The 17,675-nt window shown below is 41.3% G+C and overlaps 2 protein-coding genes across 5 annotated transcripts; one reads left to right on the top strand and one right to left on the bottom strand.

Annotated features, from left to right (window-relative positions):
• Positions 1 to 1,048: 1,048 nt before the first annotated feature.
• Positions 1,049 to 8,059, bottom strand: ido1 (indoleamine 2,3-dioxygenase 1). 2 transcript variants are annotated; one of them, XM_063489356.1, is made up of 11 exons: positions 7,955 to 8,059; positions 5,451 to 5,527; positions 4,756 to 4,851; positions 4,566 to 4,685; positions 4,332 to 4,450; positions 4,218 to 4,232; positions 4,021 to 4,120; positions 3,783 to 3,900; positions 2,531 to 2,582; positions 2,281 to 2,429; positions 1,049 to 2,193 (listed from the first exon to the last, which is right to left on the bottom strand). In XM_063489356.1, the coding sequence occupies exons 3-11, from the start codon at positions 4,819 to 4,821 to the stop codon at positions 1,796 to 1,798; spliced, it is 1,137 nt and encodes a 378-aa protein (XP_063345426.1). In that variant the 5' UTR covers positions 4,822 to 4,851; positions 5,451 to 5,527; positions 7,955 to 8,059; the 3' UTR covers positions 1,049 to 1,795. The 2 variants fall into 2 exon arrangements, with proteins under 2 accessions (XP_063345426.1, XP_063345425.1); XM_063489355.1 differs by having other exon boundaries at positions 5,451 to 5,621; positions 7,955 to 8,039.
• On the top strand, positions 8,056 to 17,620 carry LOC134638608 (rho-related BTB domain-containing protein 2-like). Of its 3 annotated transcripts, none has more exons than XM_063489352.1 (10): positions 8,056 to 8,165; positions 9,841 to 10,042; positions 10,139 to 10,242; positions 10,334 to 10,519; positions 10,623 to 11,563; positions 11,666 to 11,784; positions 12,410 to 12,560; positions 12,672 to 12,760; positions 13,645 to 13,750; positions 13,865 to 17,620. In XM_063489352.1, the coding sequence occupies exons 1-10, from the start codon at positions 8,104 to 8,106 to the stop codon at positions 14,068 to 14,070; spliced, it is 2,166 nt and encodes a 721-aa protein (XP_063345422.1). In that variant the 5' UTR covers positions 8,056 to 8,103; the 3' UTR covers positions 14,071 to 17,620. The 3 variants fall into 3 exon arrangements, with proteins under 3 accessions (XP_063345422.1, XP_063345423.1, XP_063345424.1); XM_063489353.1 differs by lacking the exon at positions 8,056 to 8,165 and adding an exon at positions 8,251 to 8,372; XM_063489354.1 differs by lacking the exon at positions 8,056 to 8,165 and adding an exon at positions 8,361 to 8,377.
• The last annotated feature ends 55 nt before the right edge of the window (positions 17,621 to 17,675 follow it).

Below are 17,675 nucleotides of genomic sequence, written 5' to 3'. Positions count from 1 at the left end.
GCCAATATGAACATTTAAGGCAAAACTTGACACCTTTCACCCTATTATTTACATAATACACGTCACAACCTTGTTAGTACAGGTGTGTTCATGCACGTGTGTGATTCCTATACTGAAACCAGCTGCGTGATACAAGGTGAAACTATAGCGGCCATAGAGGCCCAGCCCCGACTACACAATGAAGACATCCTTAGAGATGGCCTGTGTTTACTGTAGGGTTGTCAGGGAGTCCTCCACCTACATGGCAATAAGGAAAGACATTATTTACTTTGGCTGGACAATGATGGATCTAATCAGATCCCCATGATGTGAATACACTGTTTGGCCTATCACCACCCATTTCCAGTTTCAGTTCACCTTTCACCTCCTCGCCTAAGGCCTCCCTGTCATCTTATAGAAACATTCTCTGTGGTTGCCTGAGTGCCTCGGTTTAAGTACAAAACCCACAAATGACACCCAGCTTAATTTGAAATTTGTAGGTATTTGCTCTGAATTTGTCAGAGTAAACTGAAATTAAAATTGCTGTCTCCATATGCACAGACACATATCTCTCACGCTAAAACCTTTCACAGGCCGCATGTGTAATTGTGTTCTCTCCATTTGCCTCTTCTATTGTCATTCCCGCTCACCAGCATGTGAAAAGAGTTCAAGATAAAGTAGGTCACTCAGGTTGGGGAAACTGTCATGTCTAATTGCCACACCATCTCTCTTATCTGATCTGGCGAGGCTGTTATTGTAATGAAATACCAGTGGAGATGAGCCAGGAAAGGAGAAGATTACACAGCATGAGCCATTCATGGCACAATCCATCCCTTCATTGCCCTGGGTTTTCCACACAGTGGGTTCAGGAAGTATGGTGGGGCATGTGAGGGCTGGATGTGGGCTGGAGGAAGAAGGCAGGAGAGCTGAGGTAACCACTCTGATAAGTCGATGCGTCTCTGCTCTGCTTTGTGTTCTGACATGACAACCCTGTTGTGAATCAGCGCCACGAAGTTAAGACACAACAAAGGACGATTATTTTCTGAGATGGAAGAGTCAGGTTCCATCCTTTTGGTACTTTAATGAGTGGATGTGAATTTCAATACATCATCACAAGACTGCAATTAATGAATAACACATTATCATTATGGGGTCAGTTTTGCTTGTCAAGGCCAAATCAGGCTTGCTTCTCTCATAGGCTGCCCACTCTGGTAGCTCATCGTAATGCTGCCCTTTAGTGCCCTACCATGGTTTCACACGGTACTGCAGTACTTTATTTTCCCTGATTATTTTACTTAAAAGCAGAAAGTCAGTTGTTTTTACTTCCATACCAGCGGTGGATGATTTAAGATAATCTTCAGGCTGCAGAAACCAAGAAATCTTTGTGATTTGAAAAATACACTTGATCTTGGTTTCTCAGTCTCATTTACCAAAATTACAGGAGTGTTAGTACTGATTTAAACTGTTTAATGTCTAAATGTCATCAAAATATTTGGATCTTGAAATGATGCTCTTTTTTTCACATTCCAGTTCAGATTAAAGAAGCGATTAGTGGTTGCGTGTAATGAAAGCAACAGTAGTGGTTTAAATCATGGTTTGGATCGATTGACGGGTATCACTCGTGTCTATTAGGCTGAGGTTTGTTTACAGACCCGCCAAAGCTACATGGAAGACAATCAAAAGAGGCCCCTCGCTTTCATTCTGCCAAAAGCTACCCTTTTAAAGATAAGTGAAATAGTGTGGAAAGTCATCAGAGTTGATTTTTCTGGTGGTTTTATTTGATTTGCATGACTCGCGGTTCCTCTGTGATGACAGTTCAGCTGTGATGTTTTATTTCTCTGCTTGCCTCGGGCAGCAATGTATCTTTTGTTTGATCTCTCACAGTTTTTAGGAAAGACATTATGCTTGAGCCACCGGTCCCCCTCTCCTCAAGTGCTGTGGGTGCTCTGCTGATCATCTCGCCATCTGAGTTATGGTTTTGGTCACGCAGATGTCGAGCACGGGCAGCAGGTACTGTGATAAAGCGGCTGACGACATTGATGTGGTAGCTGCGCAAAGCCAGCAACTTTTTAACACAGAGATCGAAGACATTGTTGAGGTCCTTGCGATCTTGCTGCTGGACAAAATTCCTCAGGGACGGCTGCAAAGAGATGTCGTTGATCAGTTTCTTGTGAAGAGGAGGCATGTAGTCCCTCATGTAGATTAGAAAGGAAGCTGGGGAAAAACAAAAGCAGTGAATTCTTTACATTCATCTCTGGCACAGTTGGGATCATGTTATTGACAATTCGTCAGCCTTTTTACCACTTTTTGGTTCATGTTTGACTCCCAGAAGCTCGTCAAAACAGTGCAGCAGACTGCTTTGTGCAGCACTCCCTCCTGAATACCTCATCGGCGCTGTCTGGACCCCTTCATAAACCAGCCCCTTTGGCATACACGGGTTGTCTTTCCATCTAAGTATGATTATGTGACACGGGCATGCACATAGGTCTCAAAAACATGTTTCACTTTGCAACTATGTGAATCGAGAGAAAACAGCAATAGACTTCTATACCCAGACAGGTAGATCCTCATAATGCCATAGAAGACTGAAGGGTCCACATGCACTTAGGGAAGAAAAGAAAACAGTTGTTAATGGGATTCATTTTACAATAATCACGAAAAAAAGAAAAAAGGCAAGAATTGAATCAATTGCAATCATTAAAAAACTTTTTTCTTTCTTTATCAATGAACCTATCCCAGCTGGCTTTGGGCAAGAGGCGGGGTCATACGCTTAAAGACAGCACGGGTAAACGTTTCAGTCATTTACAAATAACTCTCAATTTAAATTTAAAAAGATTCAGGGAAGGGAGTTTTCTACCTGTGTTAAACATCATTTAAAGTTCTGAGAAATCTCTGTATGCTGAAAGCAAACAACAAACAGCTGTGATCTTTGGACCCTCGGCTGCCACTGCATTGCAAACTATGCTAAATTATTTAACTGCATAGGGATAAAAACACTTTTTGAAACACAGTTAACAACTCAACCAAAAAAAACATACATACTGTTTAAACAAGACAGAGAACATCATTTCAGCAATCATACCGCATCATATTCCATACATATTAGAAAAGCAAGACCAAAGTTAAACAAGTCCATGTCCTGAACTAACCCTAACCCTGTCTACAGCATAACGTTTTAGGAGACCTGGGTCGTTGACCCAGAGTTTTGAGTTTTCTTTATTTATTGAACTTTGATTTTGCCATTATTTATCATTTCTAGTCTTTTGGTTTCTTTGTTAGAGTTCTCTGTCTTATGGTTTATGTTTCTGTGTTCTATAGTTGCTCTGTCTCCCCTGTCAGCTGTATCCCCTTGTCAAGTCCGTGTCTCTGTGTTATGTTTCCTGTTTTACTTTGAAAGTCCGTGTCTCATGTTAATGTATCTGATTTTGCTTCCCTTGTCTCGTTAGCCCTGATTTGTCCCAGCTGTGTTTCTCTCCTGTCTCTCATTCACTGATTGTTCCCTCTGTGTATTTAAGCCCTGTGTTTTCCTCTGTCTGTGTTGTGATCTACTGTCTACCATGCTGTGTGTTTTGCCTGTCAACTGGTTTGTTGCTTAGTTTATGTTCTTAGTTCAGTTAGTTTTTTGTTTTCTACCATCCAGCAATAAAGCTGAGTTTTTGAGTTAACGTTTGCCTCCAAGTGTCTGCACATTGGGTCCTTCTTACCACCACTCCTGCCTGCACATCAGCCTTCACATAACATAACGTGCAAACATTTTTGGAAAAAGGCTGTAACACATTTAGGTTTTACATCTGAATAAGTACCTTGCATCAGTTTGAGTGCGTCAGTCATGTCCTCAATAGACCGGCTGATGATCTCCAAGCCTCTGGCCACAGCCTCGGTGTCACCACACCTCACACCATTGATCACCGTGGGAATATTCTACAAAGCAGTGGTTCTGTTAGAAATGTCCTCGCTTTAAGGGTGCCCTTATATTTGTCAGTTAACAACAATTATCAAGTGCACATTTTAGGATGTTTCCTATTTTTAATGCATCTTCACCTTCACCGCAGGAACTCCAGCCAGCTCCACCAGCAGAGTGACCAAGAAGAAACCTCGGGCACTTTCTCCACCCGGGAGGCTGACCAACAACTCAAGGTTCCTGTTTGACAAATGTAAAGCAATGTAAACTTTGTGCACATTATAGTATGATAGTACATATTGTATTATACTGTGTGCAGAAACAGAATTTTACTCACTCCATGTTGAAAGGCCTGGCACAGCAGATATACAGATGGACATGAAAAACAGGACATATTTATACACATTTGCTGGGTTTACTCAAACTGCTGGCAGGAGATTAGCGGCCTTACCCGTCAGGCTCTTTCCTCTTCCAGTTAGCCAATACTGCATCTGCATGTGTGATAATTGGGGGAAGCCCTAAGCGTTGTGACACCTCCCAGTATGGAACAGCCAGTCTGCGTGGTAGTATCTTAAAAGAATATCAAAGAGAAATCAGTCATAATAACTGAATCACTTAAGGTAACATGTAGCATTCAGAAAACAGGAGGCAAAAGAAAAAGAAAAGCTAACAGACAGTTAGTTACCTCAACTGTATCTTTCTCTCCCTCCTCCCAGATGTAGCCCATGGTCATCATGCTGAGAGCCAGGTGGGCCAGTCGTAACTCTTTGTGTTTCTGCAGAAACTTGCTGCTCAGCAGTGGCATCTGGTCATAGACAACTGTACTGAGCAACTGCTTCACAATCATCGTGAATGGTGCTTGTCATTATAAATACCTTGTTAATACGGGAGCGCAACTCGTGGGACTGCGCAAGCTCCGGGATTCTCAGGGCGATATCCATCCATGGCTGGTAGTAAGGTGGAAGCTCTTCCTTTAAATGCACATCATGAGAAAATGTTAATGTTGGTCAGTACCATTTAACACAACTGTAGTTGTTGTAAAATGCAAACAAATCCAAGTTCATGTTGTCCTTAAATGGAAAAGCAACAAACTCACTAAAATCCAAATGGCTCAACGGGCTCAAAATGAAATGGTCACAACTTGTAACCATCATGTGTGTTGTGCGCTTGCGTCCAAGCAGGACCTTAACTTACTAAGCTTCTTTTTTAGGAACCAATTCTCCCATCCATCACTGTGCTTCATGTTTTATTTCTGGCTACAGAAATTATAAACATTAATGTTCTCTACACTTTTGCTCTCTTCTATATGCAAAAATGTGATTTTGTAAACGTCTTCCAGGAATAACGCTCACTTCCTTCATCTTTGTTGGTCTCAATCAATACTAAAGTTAACATTTTTATAACAGCTTTTTTGGCGCTATAAGGATTAATGTAATTGGCAAATTCTCATTAAAGGTTTGGTTTTTAAGCAATACAATGTGAATAAAATGTAATAATGTTACATCACAAACGTGAAACAAGCAAAGCTAAAATAACACACACAGGACTTCAAAAGAGCTTTTCAACGTACCAAAGGATCTGGAAGGATGAAGCCGAGTTCCTCTGAGACATGGTAGGACTTCAGAGAGAAGAGAGCTTCGGTCTGGTCTGTTTCAGCAGAAGCCATAGAGAAAACAAGGCAAGCACCAAAAACTGCAATGATCCTCTGATTAGCTGAATGATCCCGGACACCCCAGTCTGGCTGGACTCGAGCACAAAGGTATTGCTTACACAACCTTTATACCTGACTTCTGCTGTTGCACAATTCCAACTGTAGAAAATCAATACTTCACTTTGTGAATCATTTAGTATGAAACAAATAATCGGTGTCACGCTTGGTTGATCTATAACCGTCCAAACTGTTGAGGTTATGCAAAGAAGAAACTAAAGCCAGGTGGGATGCTTTGCATGTTGTAAAAAAAACAAAAAAACAAAAAAAAAACGCCTTGTTTTTTTCCCACATTTCCTACAGGTTATCAGGAACGTAACTGATAACAAATAAGGAACAGATATGTTGCTTTTACAAAAGCACAATCATTTGTGTTTATCAGCCTTTTGTTTAAGAACTCTTTGACAGCAGTTTCATCTGAAACAATAAATAAATACGCTAATAATAAGTTAATAACGTGCGTAGGCGTGTCTTTTTCAATTTGTATTCATATCCTGAAGATAACACGCTCTTTACGTTTTGACTGATAGCTATAAAAGACTACTACTTAAACAAAAGTGCTATATAACAGTTTATGCCCTGTGGCTTTTATTTTGAAGGGACTTTCTCCTTTCTCTACCCTCTATATAAAAGAGGATTAAGTCAAATTTAGACTGTCAGCCTCACCTGCTGGAGGAGACTGAACACTGCAGTTTCCTTAACCCAAACCATGCACTGCACAGTGTATTTGCGTAAACAGTAAATGAATCAGGCCAGTAATACTCAGTGCTCCAGAGCGCCAACAAACCGGCATATCACTTTGCGATTTGTCACGTGTTTTGGAAATACTGAATGAAATGAACCCGCACTAGGACATGAATCTGTTGGAGAAGTTTCTTTGTTAAAATCAGCTCAGCGGCCTGATTTCTTTTTGAGCAACTCCACGTAAGCTTCGGTATTGTAACATTTGCAAGTCGGTGTAAAGGTCAGCTGTAATTTGATCCTCTTGCTTCTGAAACATAGTTAACAAACACCAGACTGCATTGTTGCGCTTTCTAACACAGATGACAAAATAACTGGAACACTGTGTGGCTGTAAAGATTTCCTGATCTGAGGCTGAGGACAACAGCGGTCTGCCAGGGAGCTGGACTTTAAGGAAGTGCTACTTCACTGACAGTGCAAACTCTCTTTTAGTAGGCCTTAACTTTGGAAACCATGGCTGTCAGTACCCATGAGTGAGTTGCTTTTTTTCTTTTGTGCGTGTGTGTTAAATCACTGAAGACTTCCCCGAACTGTTAAACAATAGCTAAACTTCCTGCCAATTAGATCCATTGATATGTTTTTGCAGTTAAATAGCTGACATTAGCTAGCTGCTGACACTGAAGGATGATGTATGGTGATCATGATAAATGTCAAGTAAATCCAGGAGAATCTGATTCACTGAACACAGTTGTTTTAATGCTGAAAATAAACAAAACACAAAACTGATGAACGGCGGTGACTTACAGACCTACGAGTCTCGTAGGTAGGTCTATTGGGTCTTTATTGCTAAGTAAGAAGCTCCAAACAGCATCATTTTGGTAATATGAAAGAAAAATAATTCAAATTTGGGAATTTAAAAGTCAAAGTACGTGCTGATGTAATGATCAGGACAATGTTAACAGTTAACGTATTTGTAACGATAATGTGAGTCATATCAAAACTTGTATAAAAGGGACAGAGTCTCAAAAGTCTGCTAAAGTCTGTGTATTTCCTTTAATATATTTGTATTATTTCTTAATTTCTATTAGTGTTTAAGAGTTTTTTATTTAGATTATTATTATTTATTTTCTTATTGTTGTGTTTTTTTATTTATTTATTTACTTACTAATTGTATTGAGTACAATCTAACTTCGTTTTGATGGTGTGGTAGTGCCACAATTACAGTGAAGTCTATTATGTCTTAAACAAACAGTAATTTATTCAGTTTTTGTCGTGTATCCGACATGCCTGCAACCACTGCGCGCGCGCAGTTGCTGCGCGTGTAGGGTGTGTGTGTGTGTTTTAGTGTATACATACATGCAAAAGTTAATCCCTGGTCTTTCTCCGCTGTGTGTGAGTCCACCTGACACACCCCTTCTTACACCACTATGATTAGAAGGGAGCTGATCATTCATGCTTAATGTGTCCGAGGTCTCGCGGGTTGCATGACTTAATCATAACCTGGGCTAAATAAAGTATAAAGTATGAGCGGATCAGTGTTTTGTAATAAATAGGTTTGGGGGGTTTTTTTTCTTTTTTTCCCGTCTGTGCGCCTGCCTATTATTAGCTACGGAGGCCATCCAGTAAGTGGAGGTGGCTCTATGACGGTCAGGGCTGCAGCTCTGCATCGCACCGTTAGACTTCACCTCAGCGTCCGCGTTTCTTCCAGTGCCATCGGGCTCGTCGCACCGATCCAGAGCACCTTTCCTGAAACATCGGCTATTTCCAAGCCTCGTTCACCTCGCCTTGAAGATGAAGTTAAATACGAGCTGCCGTCAGGTGCAAGACGCATCCGATGGAGCCCTGCTTTTTATCTCGTTCATCGACCAACCCGATGCAGCACTTCCTTATGTTGCGGTAAGGATGGTCTGCAACCTTTATGACCACAGCGTCAGAGTGGTTTTAATTCGCTTATTTTATGGGGGGAGGCTGGTTTTTGCGATGAACTCGGAGCCGGATAAACAGGCTCAAGAGTCAGTGACGGGGCGTTACATAACGTGTAATGCAGCAGAGCCTCATGACTAGTGTCTCGGTGGTGGAGGGAGGCACTGTTCGGTCCTTCTGGTAGGGTATGCACGTTTTTATCATCCTTGTTATGGCAGATAACCGAGGCTCCTTAAAAATGTGTTTTTAAGATGATTGACTTAAGGCACTGTGCGTTATATAGTATATCTCACCACATTTTAAAAATCATTAATTAATTCGTGAGTTGCGCATTGTAGTCTGTAACAGGAAAGGGCATTTGAATGAGCAATTGTAGGGGCGGGGTATCTCTATAGTATCAGACAGGCCCAGCCTAAGGTCAGACTGCGAGTTGTTTTGAAAGGTGAGAGAAGCCTATGGTGATGCGGATTATGCGAATGAAGAGCTGGATTTTTTTATGAATGGCTACAAAGTGACCATGAGGCAAAGAAATCATAGTAACCCATGATAGTAATATTTAGAGCACTGTGTGAACCAAAGTAAGCAAATGATGCTGCAAAAGTGTTTTGGATAGAAAGTCCTTTTAGTATAAGAGCAGTAGAAGTTATGCTTTAGAAAGGGAGCTGCTTTTTTGTTTTTTCTTGATAGTGGGCACTTGACTTCCAGGTAGGGATAGCTGGCTTCATTCATAAGTAGGCAGCACTATCTGAGAATATAAATATGAATGGAGGCTATATTCCCAGTCCGCTTACGCTTTCAGGAGGAGGGGGGGAGGGGGGGTGGCTCAGATGGAGGTTTCTTGTTTATTCGTGTAAGCTCTGGATGTGTAAATTAAACATGGCGTGACTTGGGTTTCAGATGGTTCAAAATCAGGTTACGACACTTAACAGTGGTGTTGTCTCTATACCCCAAATCAAAAAATAGCATAAATCACAGAGGCTTGTCTGATATAGGGTCTAACACACTGACACCAACCACAGTTCCCTTGGAAACTGGAACAGCGACCTAAATCGTCAGCAACCATTTTCAAGACACAGAAATAGTCTGTTTACCTGTTCCTATTGTTTCATTTAGGTGCATGCCACATGCATGAGGGCTGTGATGACTTAAGTTATAAGCTCTGAGGTATAAGGTTGGGGTGCTATGCTTGAGATGTAATGACATGGGGAAAAAAGAAAGGGAATTTTAGGTTTGCTGATGGTTGGAGGAATTGCAGGGATGTGTCACACATGTAGCATTGCAGCAGCCTTTATTTAAAGAGGAGCAGTAGCATTTAAACTTATTTAACTCTTTTGAAACTAAGAGTGCCTTTTCTCTACCTTTTAATTAAGGTTGAATAAAACCAACCTATCACCTAGCTCTGATTTGCTGTATATCTCCCGTCGTTGTTTGCTCAGTACTTTCATTCTTTTCTACATCAGGAACAATAAAAGGGAACTTGTGAATAGACACAAGGAAGTCACAAGGCCATCCCCTGATAGCTCTGCAGGCAGAATTAGCAGTGCAGATGAAGCCTTGTCAGTGTCTGTCCCTGTAGCGTTCATAGCAGGGTAGTATAGGACTGAAAGTGCTAATACACGACTTTCTGCACACCTTTATATTCTGACAGGCCCCAGCTGACGGATTCTGATATGGACTATGAGAGACCAAACGTTGAAACTATCAAGTGTGTGGTGGTAGGAGACAATGCAGTTGGGAAGACCCGCCTCATCTGCGCCCGGGCCTGCAATGCCACCCTGACTCAGTACCAGTTACTCGCCACACATGTACCCACGGTCTGGGCAATAGACCAATACAGAGTATGCCAGGAGGTGAGTAAGAAAGCTCAAATAGTTTGGGTTTTTTGTCCCTTGATATAGAGAGGCTGGTGGTTGTAGAAATACAAATATTTTTTTGGCATCTATCAGGTTTTAGAGCGCTCAAGAGATGTTGTGGATGATGTCAGCGTGTCACTCCGCCTTTGGGATACTTTTGGAGACCATCATAAGGACCGGCGTTTTGCATACGGCAGGTGGGAAAATGTGAAATTCTATGGTCTTTTTACCATCAGTTGCTTTCATCTTACCTGAAATAAGCAAGTTTGCCCTCTGGCTTCCCTTCAGGTCTGATGTTGTGGTCTTGTGCTTCTCAATCGCCAATCCCAACTCTCTGTACCATGTAAAGACTATGTGGTACCCTGAGATCAAACACTTCTGTCCCCGTGCTCCTGTCATCTTGGTAGGCTGTCAGCTGGACCTGCGCTATGCTGACCTGGAGGCAGTGAACAGGGCACGGAGGCCTTTAGCCAGGTACTCAGTTTTGCATTTTCTCTCTCTATATGCAAGAACCTTCAAGTTTCATGACCGAAAGGTCGATTTACTTCCGATTAACTTCTGATATGTTATTTTTCAGACCAATAAAATCAAGTGAGATTCTTCCCCCAGAAAGAGGCCGGGAGGTGGCCAAAGAGCTGGGAGTACCATATTATGAAACCAGTGTTGTTGCTCAGTTTGGAGTCAAGGACGTCTTTGATAACGCCATCCGAGCTGCGCTCATTTCACGCCGCCACCTGCAGTTTTGGAAATCTCACCTCAGAAATGTCCAGCGACCTCTCCTTCAGGCACCCTTCTTGCCACCAAAACCTCCCCCACCTATAATCACTGTGCCACCTCCCCCTACCACCACAGAGGAGCATCCAGCCGGTCTTCTCGAGGACCCACACTGTGCCGATGTCATCCTGGTCCTGCAGGAGCGACAAAAGATTTTCGCACACAAGATATACCTGGCGACATCCTCTTCAAAGTTCTACGACCTCTTTATTATGGACATGCAAAATGAGGAGACCGAAAAGCCCCCTCGGGGTCCGATCTCTGGGCGAGAGCTGTTGATGCGTGCCGCAAGCTTTGATGTTTGTGAGAGCAGCGATGATGGAGACAGGGCCAACCTGAGGGCCTGCACTAGTGACGGGACCTTGAAAGACTCCGAGGTCGCCCGGCGGGGCAGACTGCTCTCCTCGTGGAGCCGAGCCTTTGTCAGCATCCAGGAAGAGCTTGTGGACGACCCCATAACGTATAGCCCCAGGCCTATGACTGTAGTCCACATGGACCAGTCCATGCAGCTCGGTCCTTTTCGAGCAGTTCTTCGCTACTTGTACACTGGCCAGCTAGACGAGAATGAAAAAGAGCTAATGCACATTGCTCACATCGCTGAGCTGCTGGAGGTCTTTGACCTGCGGATGATGGTGGCAAACATACTCAACAATGAAGCCTTCATGAACCAAGAAATCACCAAAGCCTTCCATGTGCGGCGGACAAACAGAGTCAAAGAGTGCTTGGCCAAAGGCACTTTTTCTGGTGAGAGCAAATCATTACATGTATTTGTTTGTCTGCCCAGCTTGAAGTAGAGTGGATGCTGGTGTAAGTGAGGTTTTACTAGCTCTCACTTCTGCATTGCAGATGTAGTTTTCAAGCTAGATGATGGGACGATCATGGCCCACAAGCCTTTACTCATCTCTAGTTGTGACTGGATGGCAGCTATGTTTGGCGGGCCTTTTGTTGAGAGCTGCACCAAAGAGGTGAGTCGAGGACAGGCTAAAATCAGCCCTATATGAAACACGTATTCTACATAGTTCAGCATTTATAGTTACATACTCATTACCAATCAAATCATCAGTGCATTTAATTAGTTTATAATTAAAGAAAGCACACTTGTGTAGCACATCTCAAATACACAAAGTGGCTCGTGTAGCGAACCAATAGACTACGTGAAGTGTGTAAAAAGTATAATTAGAGGACTGCAAATCTGCTGTAATACAATTATACTGGCTTTGTGATCCAAGCGTACTGCAGTTCTCTGAGGCCTGCTAATTGTGCCTGATTCTACTATGAATTAAAAGTACTACAGATTCATAAAACGCCTGATAGAAGAAAAACTTTTTAGATTGTTTGGAATTGAGATTGTGTCTTTTCAAATGATCCATAGTGTATCAGATAGCTCTGTAAAGCTATATTTAGACTGATCACCTATGAAACTCACAATGTGTCCCTCTCTTGCTGCACAAAAAGTAAATATTTTTTGTAGTCTGATTGTGTAAAATGTTGTACAGGAGATTCCTTCTCGCTCTTCCTCTCTCTGTGCACACCTGCTGAATCCTTCAGGACCTGAATCATGTTATATTTTGTATGTTTTCTGCTCCTAAGGTGCTGTTCCCCAACACAACTCGCAGCTGTATGAGGGCTGTGCTAGAATATCTGTACACGGGCCGCTTTTGTTCTCGCTCGGATCTGGATGCAATGGAGCTCATTGTTCTTGCCAATCGACTTTGCCTCCCCCACCTGGTTGCACTTACAGGTATTACATTTGGTATCATTTTCCTGTAAAGTACAGGATTGTATGACATGCAGCCGCAGTGTGCCCTTCCAAGCCGTTGCCTACAGAGAGCAGCTTTTATGTTTCTTTCAGAACTCTACACAGTAACAGTGCTGACAGAGGCGGCGATGATGGGGGCTGACATCGATGGAGATGTGCTGGTGTACTTGGATATGGCCCAGGTAGTGTGACCTGCCAATCATTTCAAGCAGGGATTGTTCTTAACGCACTTATGCAACGTTGTGACAAAATAGATTTTATTTTTATTATTAATGAGGGTATTTCTCAGAGGGGACTTCTCTTGAGGCTAATATAGTTTTCACAGGCAGTAGGTGGGGCAAAAGACACATTAAATTAAACTGCCCTTACCTAGCTGAAGGATTTTTGGTGCAGTGAGCAACTGGGAGACAGGAATCATGCTCAGCACTGTACATCATCCTGTCAATAAGTTTCAAATGGGTATATTTTCCATTTACCCGGCAAGCTCATTTTGCTCATTTTTAATTTATTTGGTGCAATTCACCACTGAAACACAAACATTAAAATGAAATTTCATGTTGTTTTTTTATTACTACACTGCCGCCTGCTTTACCAGACCAGAATATAGCAAACAAATCAAACTGGCTAATGGCTGTTAGATTTTTTTTGTTTGTTTTCTGTGTGTTGTTTTCGCTTGTTAGCAAGGAAAAGAAAAGGGGTAGATTTGCAGGAAATATATTGGAGAAAGACTGTTGATATATATTAGAATCCTTAGAATTTGTCACTTTCTGCTGTACTTTGTTAGTTGCCATACTAACTGCAGCATGCTAAAATTAGCATAGTAATGCTACCATGACTAAGCTTCTAAGTGCAGTACAAATTTACTTAATGGCTCTGACAAAGAAGTGTAAACAAGACAGTCTAAATGTAAGGTCAACTCAAATGGCCTCTGTACTCCAAATATAAATAGTTTTTTTAAATATGTGCATTACCGATCATTGCTTTTCATGTCAGCAAACCCAGCGCTGCTTTTTATCTACAAAACAAAACACACAGAGTGATGATATATGACTTTGTGTTCTGACAGTTCCACGGTGCCCAGCAGCTCACTGGCTGGTGTCTTCACCACATCTGTACCAACTACAACAGCATCTGCCGCAAGTTTCCCCGAGATATGAAGGCCAAGTCTGCAGGTAACAAACATCTGATCAATCTTTAATGCTCTCCTCTCATTAGTAGCGAACAACAGTGTGAGACAGAGAGGAACTAAAGAAAAGATTGTCTTGAAAATATTTATTCTGATTCAGAGAACCAAGAATACTTTGAGAAACATCGCTGGCCGCCGGTGTGGTACCTGAAAGAAGACGACCACTACCAAAGGGCACGCAAAGAGCGCGACAAGGAGGACTACCTGTACCAGAGGAGGCAGTGTAAACGCAAGTGGCTCTTCTGGAACCTTCCTTCTTCCCCTAACTCGAACTCTCCATCTTCTGGCTCATCTGCAGTCATCTGACGGAGTGGTAAGGACAGGCCCACTCTGCAGCGCGTCAGTGTGGATGCAAGCTGTAAAAGCTCCAGTCAAACATAAGCGCTGCTGGCTAGATACGCCCCAATTATTCAGGCACACAGTTACATTTACTGTTTGCTTACCTCTGCAGTCAAACAGCACTCCAGGTTTCCAAGCTCAGCTCAGTCTAGCGGTCAAAGTAATGAGTTTTGTTTCTTAGATTTTTAGCTTGTTATACGCGAGACTCAAATCTCAGTGATATGAACCTTACTGACAAACGGTACAGTATATCTGGCGCAAATATCAGCTCACGTGGATTGTTGTGCGTTCTGCCGCCCGAGTTTTAAGTTTTAAAAACAGGACTCTGCTGGCACAGAACCTTTCACCCGTGGTGTCATCAGTTACATTGAACTGATAACCAAGTGCTGCTTATCAGCTGCAACAACCAGCAATTCAACACAGAATTTAAGTCTCAGAGATATAACACTTTGCCCTTAAGTGTTTTTACAATCTACCAAACTATGTGTACAGTATGAGCTCATCAACAGGATGTAACAATAGCATGGCCTACCTGGAAACAGTTACTCCGATCATGCCTATTATTATCGTGGATGCATAAGTTATAAAATACTGGCAACTTCTACTCATGTATATTTTTGTACAGTCGTTCTATTTTTGAATGTTTGTGTATAGGCTTGCATCGCCTTCAGCGATGCAAGCCTGTACACAATCAACTTGTGATTTGTGTCCTCTTGTCACAAAAGGGCTGTCGTTTACATGAATTGATTCAGTGTCCGGAGACACAAGAGATCCCAAATCAGAGAAAGAATCAGACTTTTCCGTAAAATGCCAGCAAAAACAAACCAGATCAATAATATTTACTACGTGTCATTTGATGAGGATTTTTATCAGTTCTTCACTGAAGGTTTCCGCCAGTTTCCCACAAAGCAGCATTTCTGGAGCTGAAGAGACCACGTGGACTCTGTGACAGCGATGTGTATCTCTCTCTTTCTCTTGTGATGATTTAGCCTTTAGAGATTGATCTTAGTTGATTAGAGGTTGCAGTGGGATATGTAAGACTCGCGCATGCATGAGGCCTCCTCACGGCCCTTCATGTGAATTCATCAGTACATCTTCTACACACCCAGCACTTTCTGGACTCTTCCCTGCAGAGACGAACACACACACAAGAACCTCCAGTATTGGCATCCTTTTGAACAGCGTTAAGGACAGTTTGGCATCATGACACACTCAAACAGATCTTTATTATTTCTTTTAAAGGAACTGGGAACTGGCTGCATTGCTAAGATGTTCAAAATGTTTCCAAAACAGTTGTGAAGAGGTTTCAATCAAATCATTTTTCTTGATTTGTTTCGCACGCCTCACAGTATACGTTCAGAGCTGTCATCTACTGTTGTACTTGACTGTCAGAAGGGCTGCAGCATTTCGATCAGCAGTCACGGCGCTCAGTGAAGATGGGTGGTATTGTAAATTGTAAAAAAAATATCAACTGCAAGTAACTTGCATCACTCTAATGTGCTGTTACCTAAAAATGTGCACTGCAGGCAGTGAGCAGAATTATACAGTATTACCGAGTAATACACACACTGAATACAGACTTGACTTATCTGACTTGCATTTAGTTACTGTGCAGCTACAAACTGTTGTTTAATATTCATTGTGCTTACCTCCTTTATATATCTTACTATACATACAATTTACAGGCAGTTCAAATATACAGTTGACTACTAGTAAAATAGGATAGTAAAGTAGACACATTGCATTATAAAGATCTACATTCATAAAACATGCTAATGCTATGTAAAAGAATCAGTTCCAGCATTTGCTTTTCAGGCTTGCTTTAATCCATTATGATCATTCTTTTCAACTGCATTTTTAAGTAGACATAATTAGAGCCAAGAAAAGAGTTTAAAATAATTAAGTGGTATGAATTAATTCAGCCACAAAGGCTAAATGTATTGCTTGTATTAATTCCTTGAGTAATAACTACACTGCATGAACAGAGCCCCGCCAAAATAGATGACATTAATTTGCAGTCGTTTAAAAATGTAAGGCATATCAGAGTGGTGGTCCTGGTGTTCGAAGCGGTATCTTTAAATTGCTGTCTTTTATATTAAATCATCTTTTGTTAAGCAAAGAAAAAATTGAGAACTTTCATTTTTAGGTATTTTAATCAGCAGCATAGATGACAGCAAACACCAGAAGGCTGATGACCCTCAGATTTTATTCTAATTCTGAATGTTTTTAAGTGCTCAATTATTTGAGTAATAGATAGTGTGTAGTTAACTCAAAATACAGTTTAGTGTACTTTAGCAGCAGGAGGGTCTATATTGCTATAGCTTGCCTTGATGGTAGGACTGATGAAGTTCATAGATATGGTTTCCATTCCTCAGTGCATCGCATTTCTCAGCGAATCTTCTGCTGTTTTGCATCAAGAACACCTCATGCCTTAATGTACAGTGTACTGTAGTGTGTGCTATTGAATGTAAAGTAGTGTTACTGTGGTCACTAGTTCGTTTGCTATATCGTAAGCTACTATGGTGCTCTCTAGGCTGTGTGTGTATCTATAAATGTACATAATCCATAATTTGGATATAAAGCAATCAGTCAGTGTGTGATTCGAGGAGTCCAGTGAGTGTGTGTCAGTTTGAACACTGCTAAAGGTTTATGATTTTGTTTGTTTTTTCTAAAGCTGAACGACAAGATTAAAGACTCTGGCTATTAAGGCCACACTAGACTAATGACAAACCATCAAATTTGTGACATTAACCATGAAATTAATGCAGGGATTTCAAAATTTTGTTTCATTATTTTAAAGTTTCTTTATGTACTCCACTGAGCTCCAATTTCTGAGACTGCATAGTAGCAAAATGCTAAGATAGTGTTGACACTGGAAGCTAGATGGTAACTCTAAATGTAAATACATATATATTTGACTTCTGCAAGTCGAACTCGACATAGCAATCGACACAAGCTATTGCATAGGTTAACATACATACTGTTTTGTACTATGCATAATGAAATGTCTGACTTTGAAAGTATAAACTTGCACTGCTTTGTAGCACCGGGTTCTCTTCAAATTGCATTAAAGGGTACTGCAACATCATTAGATGAAGAAGTAGACAACATCAGGTTAAAAAAAAAGAAGAAAAATAAGATCATGAATTATAAATTAGTTACTACTGGGGCCCTTTTCCATTTGTTTGGGTGCTAATATCACAGCTGCAGAGAAGCACAAACCAAAGGGAGCTTTAGCAGCACCAGGAATATATATTATATGCTGCACAATCACTACTGCATAGTTTAAGAGGCCTTGATCAGAAATGGTTGAAAATTAAATAAAATTTAAAAAAACAAAACAATAACAGAAAAGAAAAAAAACTTGAATGTTTTCTCAGTGTTCAAAACCTGGATGACACTTTGTTTAGTCACCAGGTTTTTATTTTCTTTGTCTTCGTTCTCAAGAGCTGTTTTTATTGTTTGGGAGCTATAAATATGAAATTCTGTAGCATGTGTTCTTGAAAACGTGTAAATAATATTTACTAAATAAACAAAGAGCAACAAGTGGAGTCCGGTATGGTGGAGTCTGT

This window comes from Pelmatolapia mariae, linkage group LG12, assembly GCF_036321145.2.
Source record: "Pelmatolapia mariae isolate MD_Pm_ZW linkage group LG12, Pm_UMD_F_2, whole genome shotgun sequence".
NCBI classification, from domain to species: domain Eukaryota; kingdom Metazoa; phylum Chordata; class Actinopteri; order Cichliformes; family Cichlidae; genus Pelmatolapia; species Pelmatolapia mariae.
This window is presented reverse-complemented; position numbering and strand designations above follow the sequence as displayed.

What these genes read in the sequence shown, in the direction of transcription:
- ido1 (XM_063489355.1), bottom strand. Translation starts at nt 5,546, where the DNA reads ATGGCTTCTGCTGAAACAGACCAGACCGAAGCTCTCTTCTCTCTGAAG. An exon ending in CTGGAGTTCCTGCGGTGAAG is followed by an intron (nt 3,901 to 4,020) that starts GTGAAGATGCAT and finishes ACTGCTTTGTAG; the next exon opens with AATATTCCCACGGTGATCAA. An exon ending in CGCACTCAAACTGATGCAAG is followed by an intron (nt 2,583 to 3,782) that starts GTACTTATTCAG and finishes TTCTTCCCTAAG; the next exon opens with TGCATGTGGACCCTTCAGTC.
- LOC134638608 (XM_063489352.1), top strand. Translation starts at nt 8,104, where the DNA reads ATGGAGCCCTGCTTTTTATCTCGTTCATCGACCAACCCGATGCAGCAC. An exon ending in CAGCACTTCCTTATGTTGCG is followed by an intron (nt 8,166 to 9,840) that starts GTAAGGATGGTC and finishes ATATTCTGACAG; the next exon opens with GCCCCAGCTGACGGATTCTG. An exon ending in CCACCTGGTTGCACTTACAG is followed by an intron (nt 12,561 to 12,671) that starts GTATTACATTTG and finishes TGTTTCTTTCAG; the next exon opens with AACTCTACACAGTAACAGTG.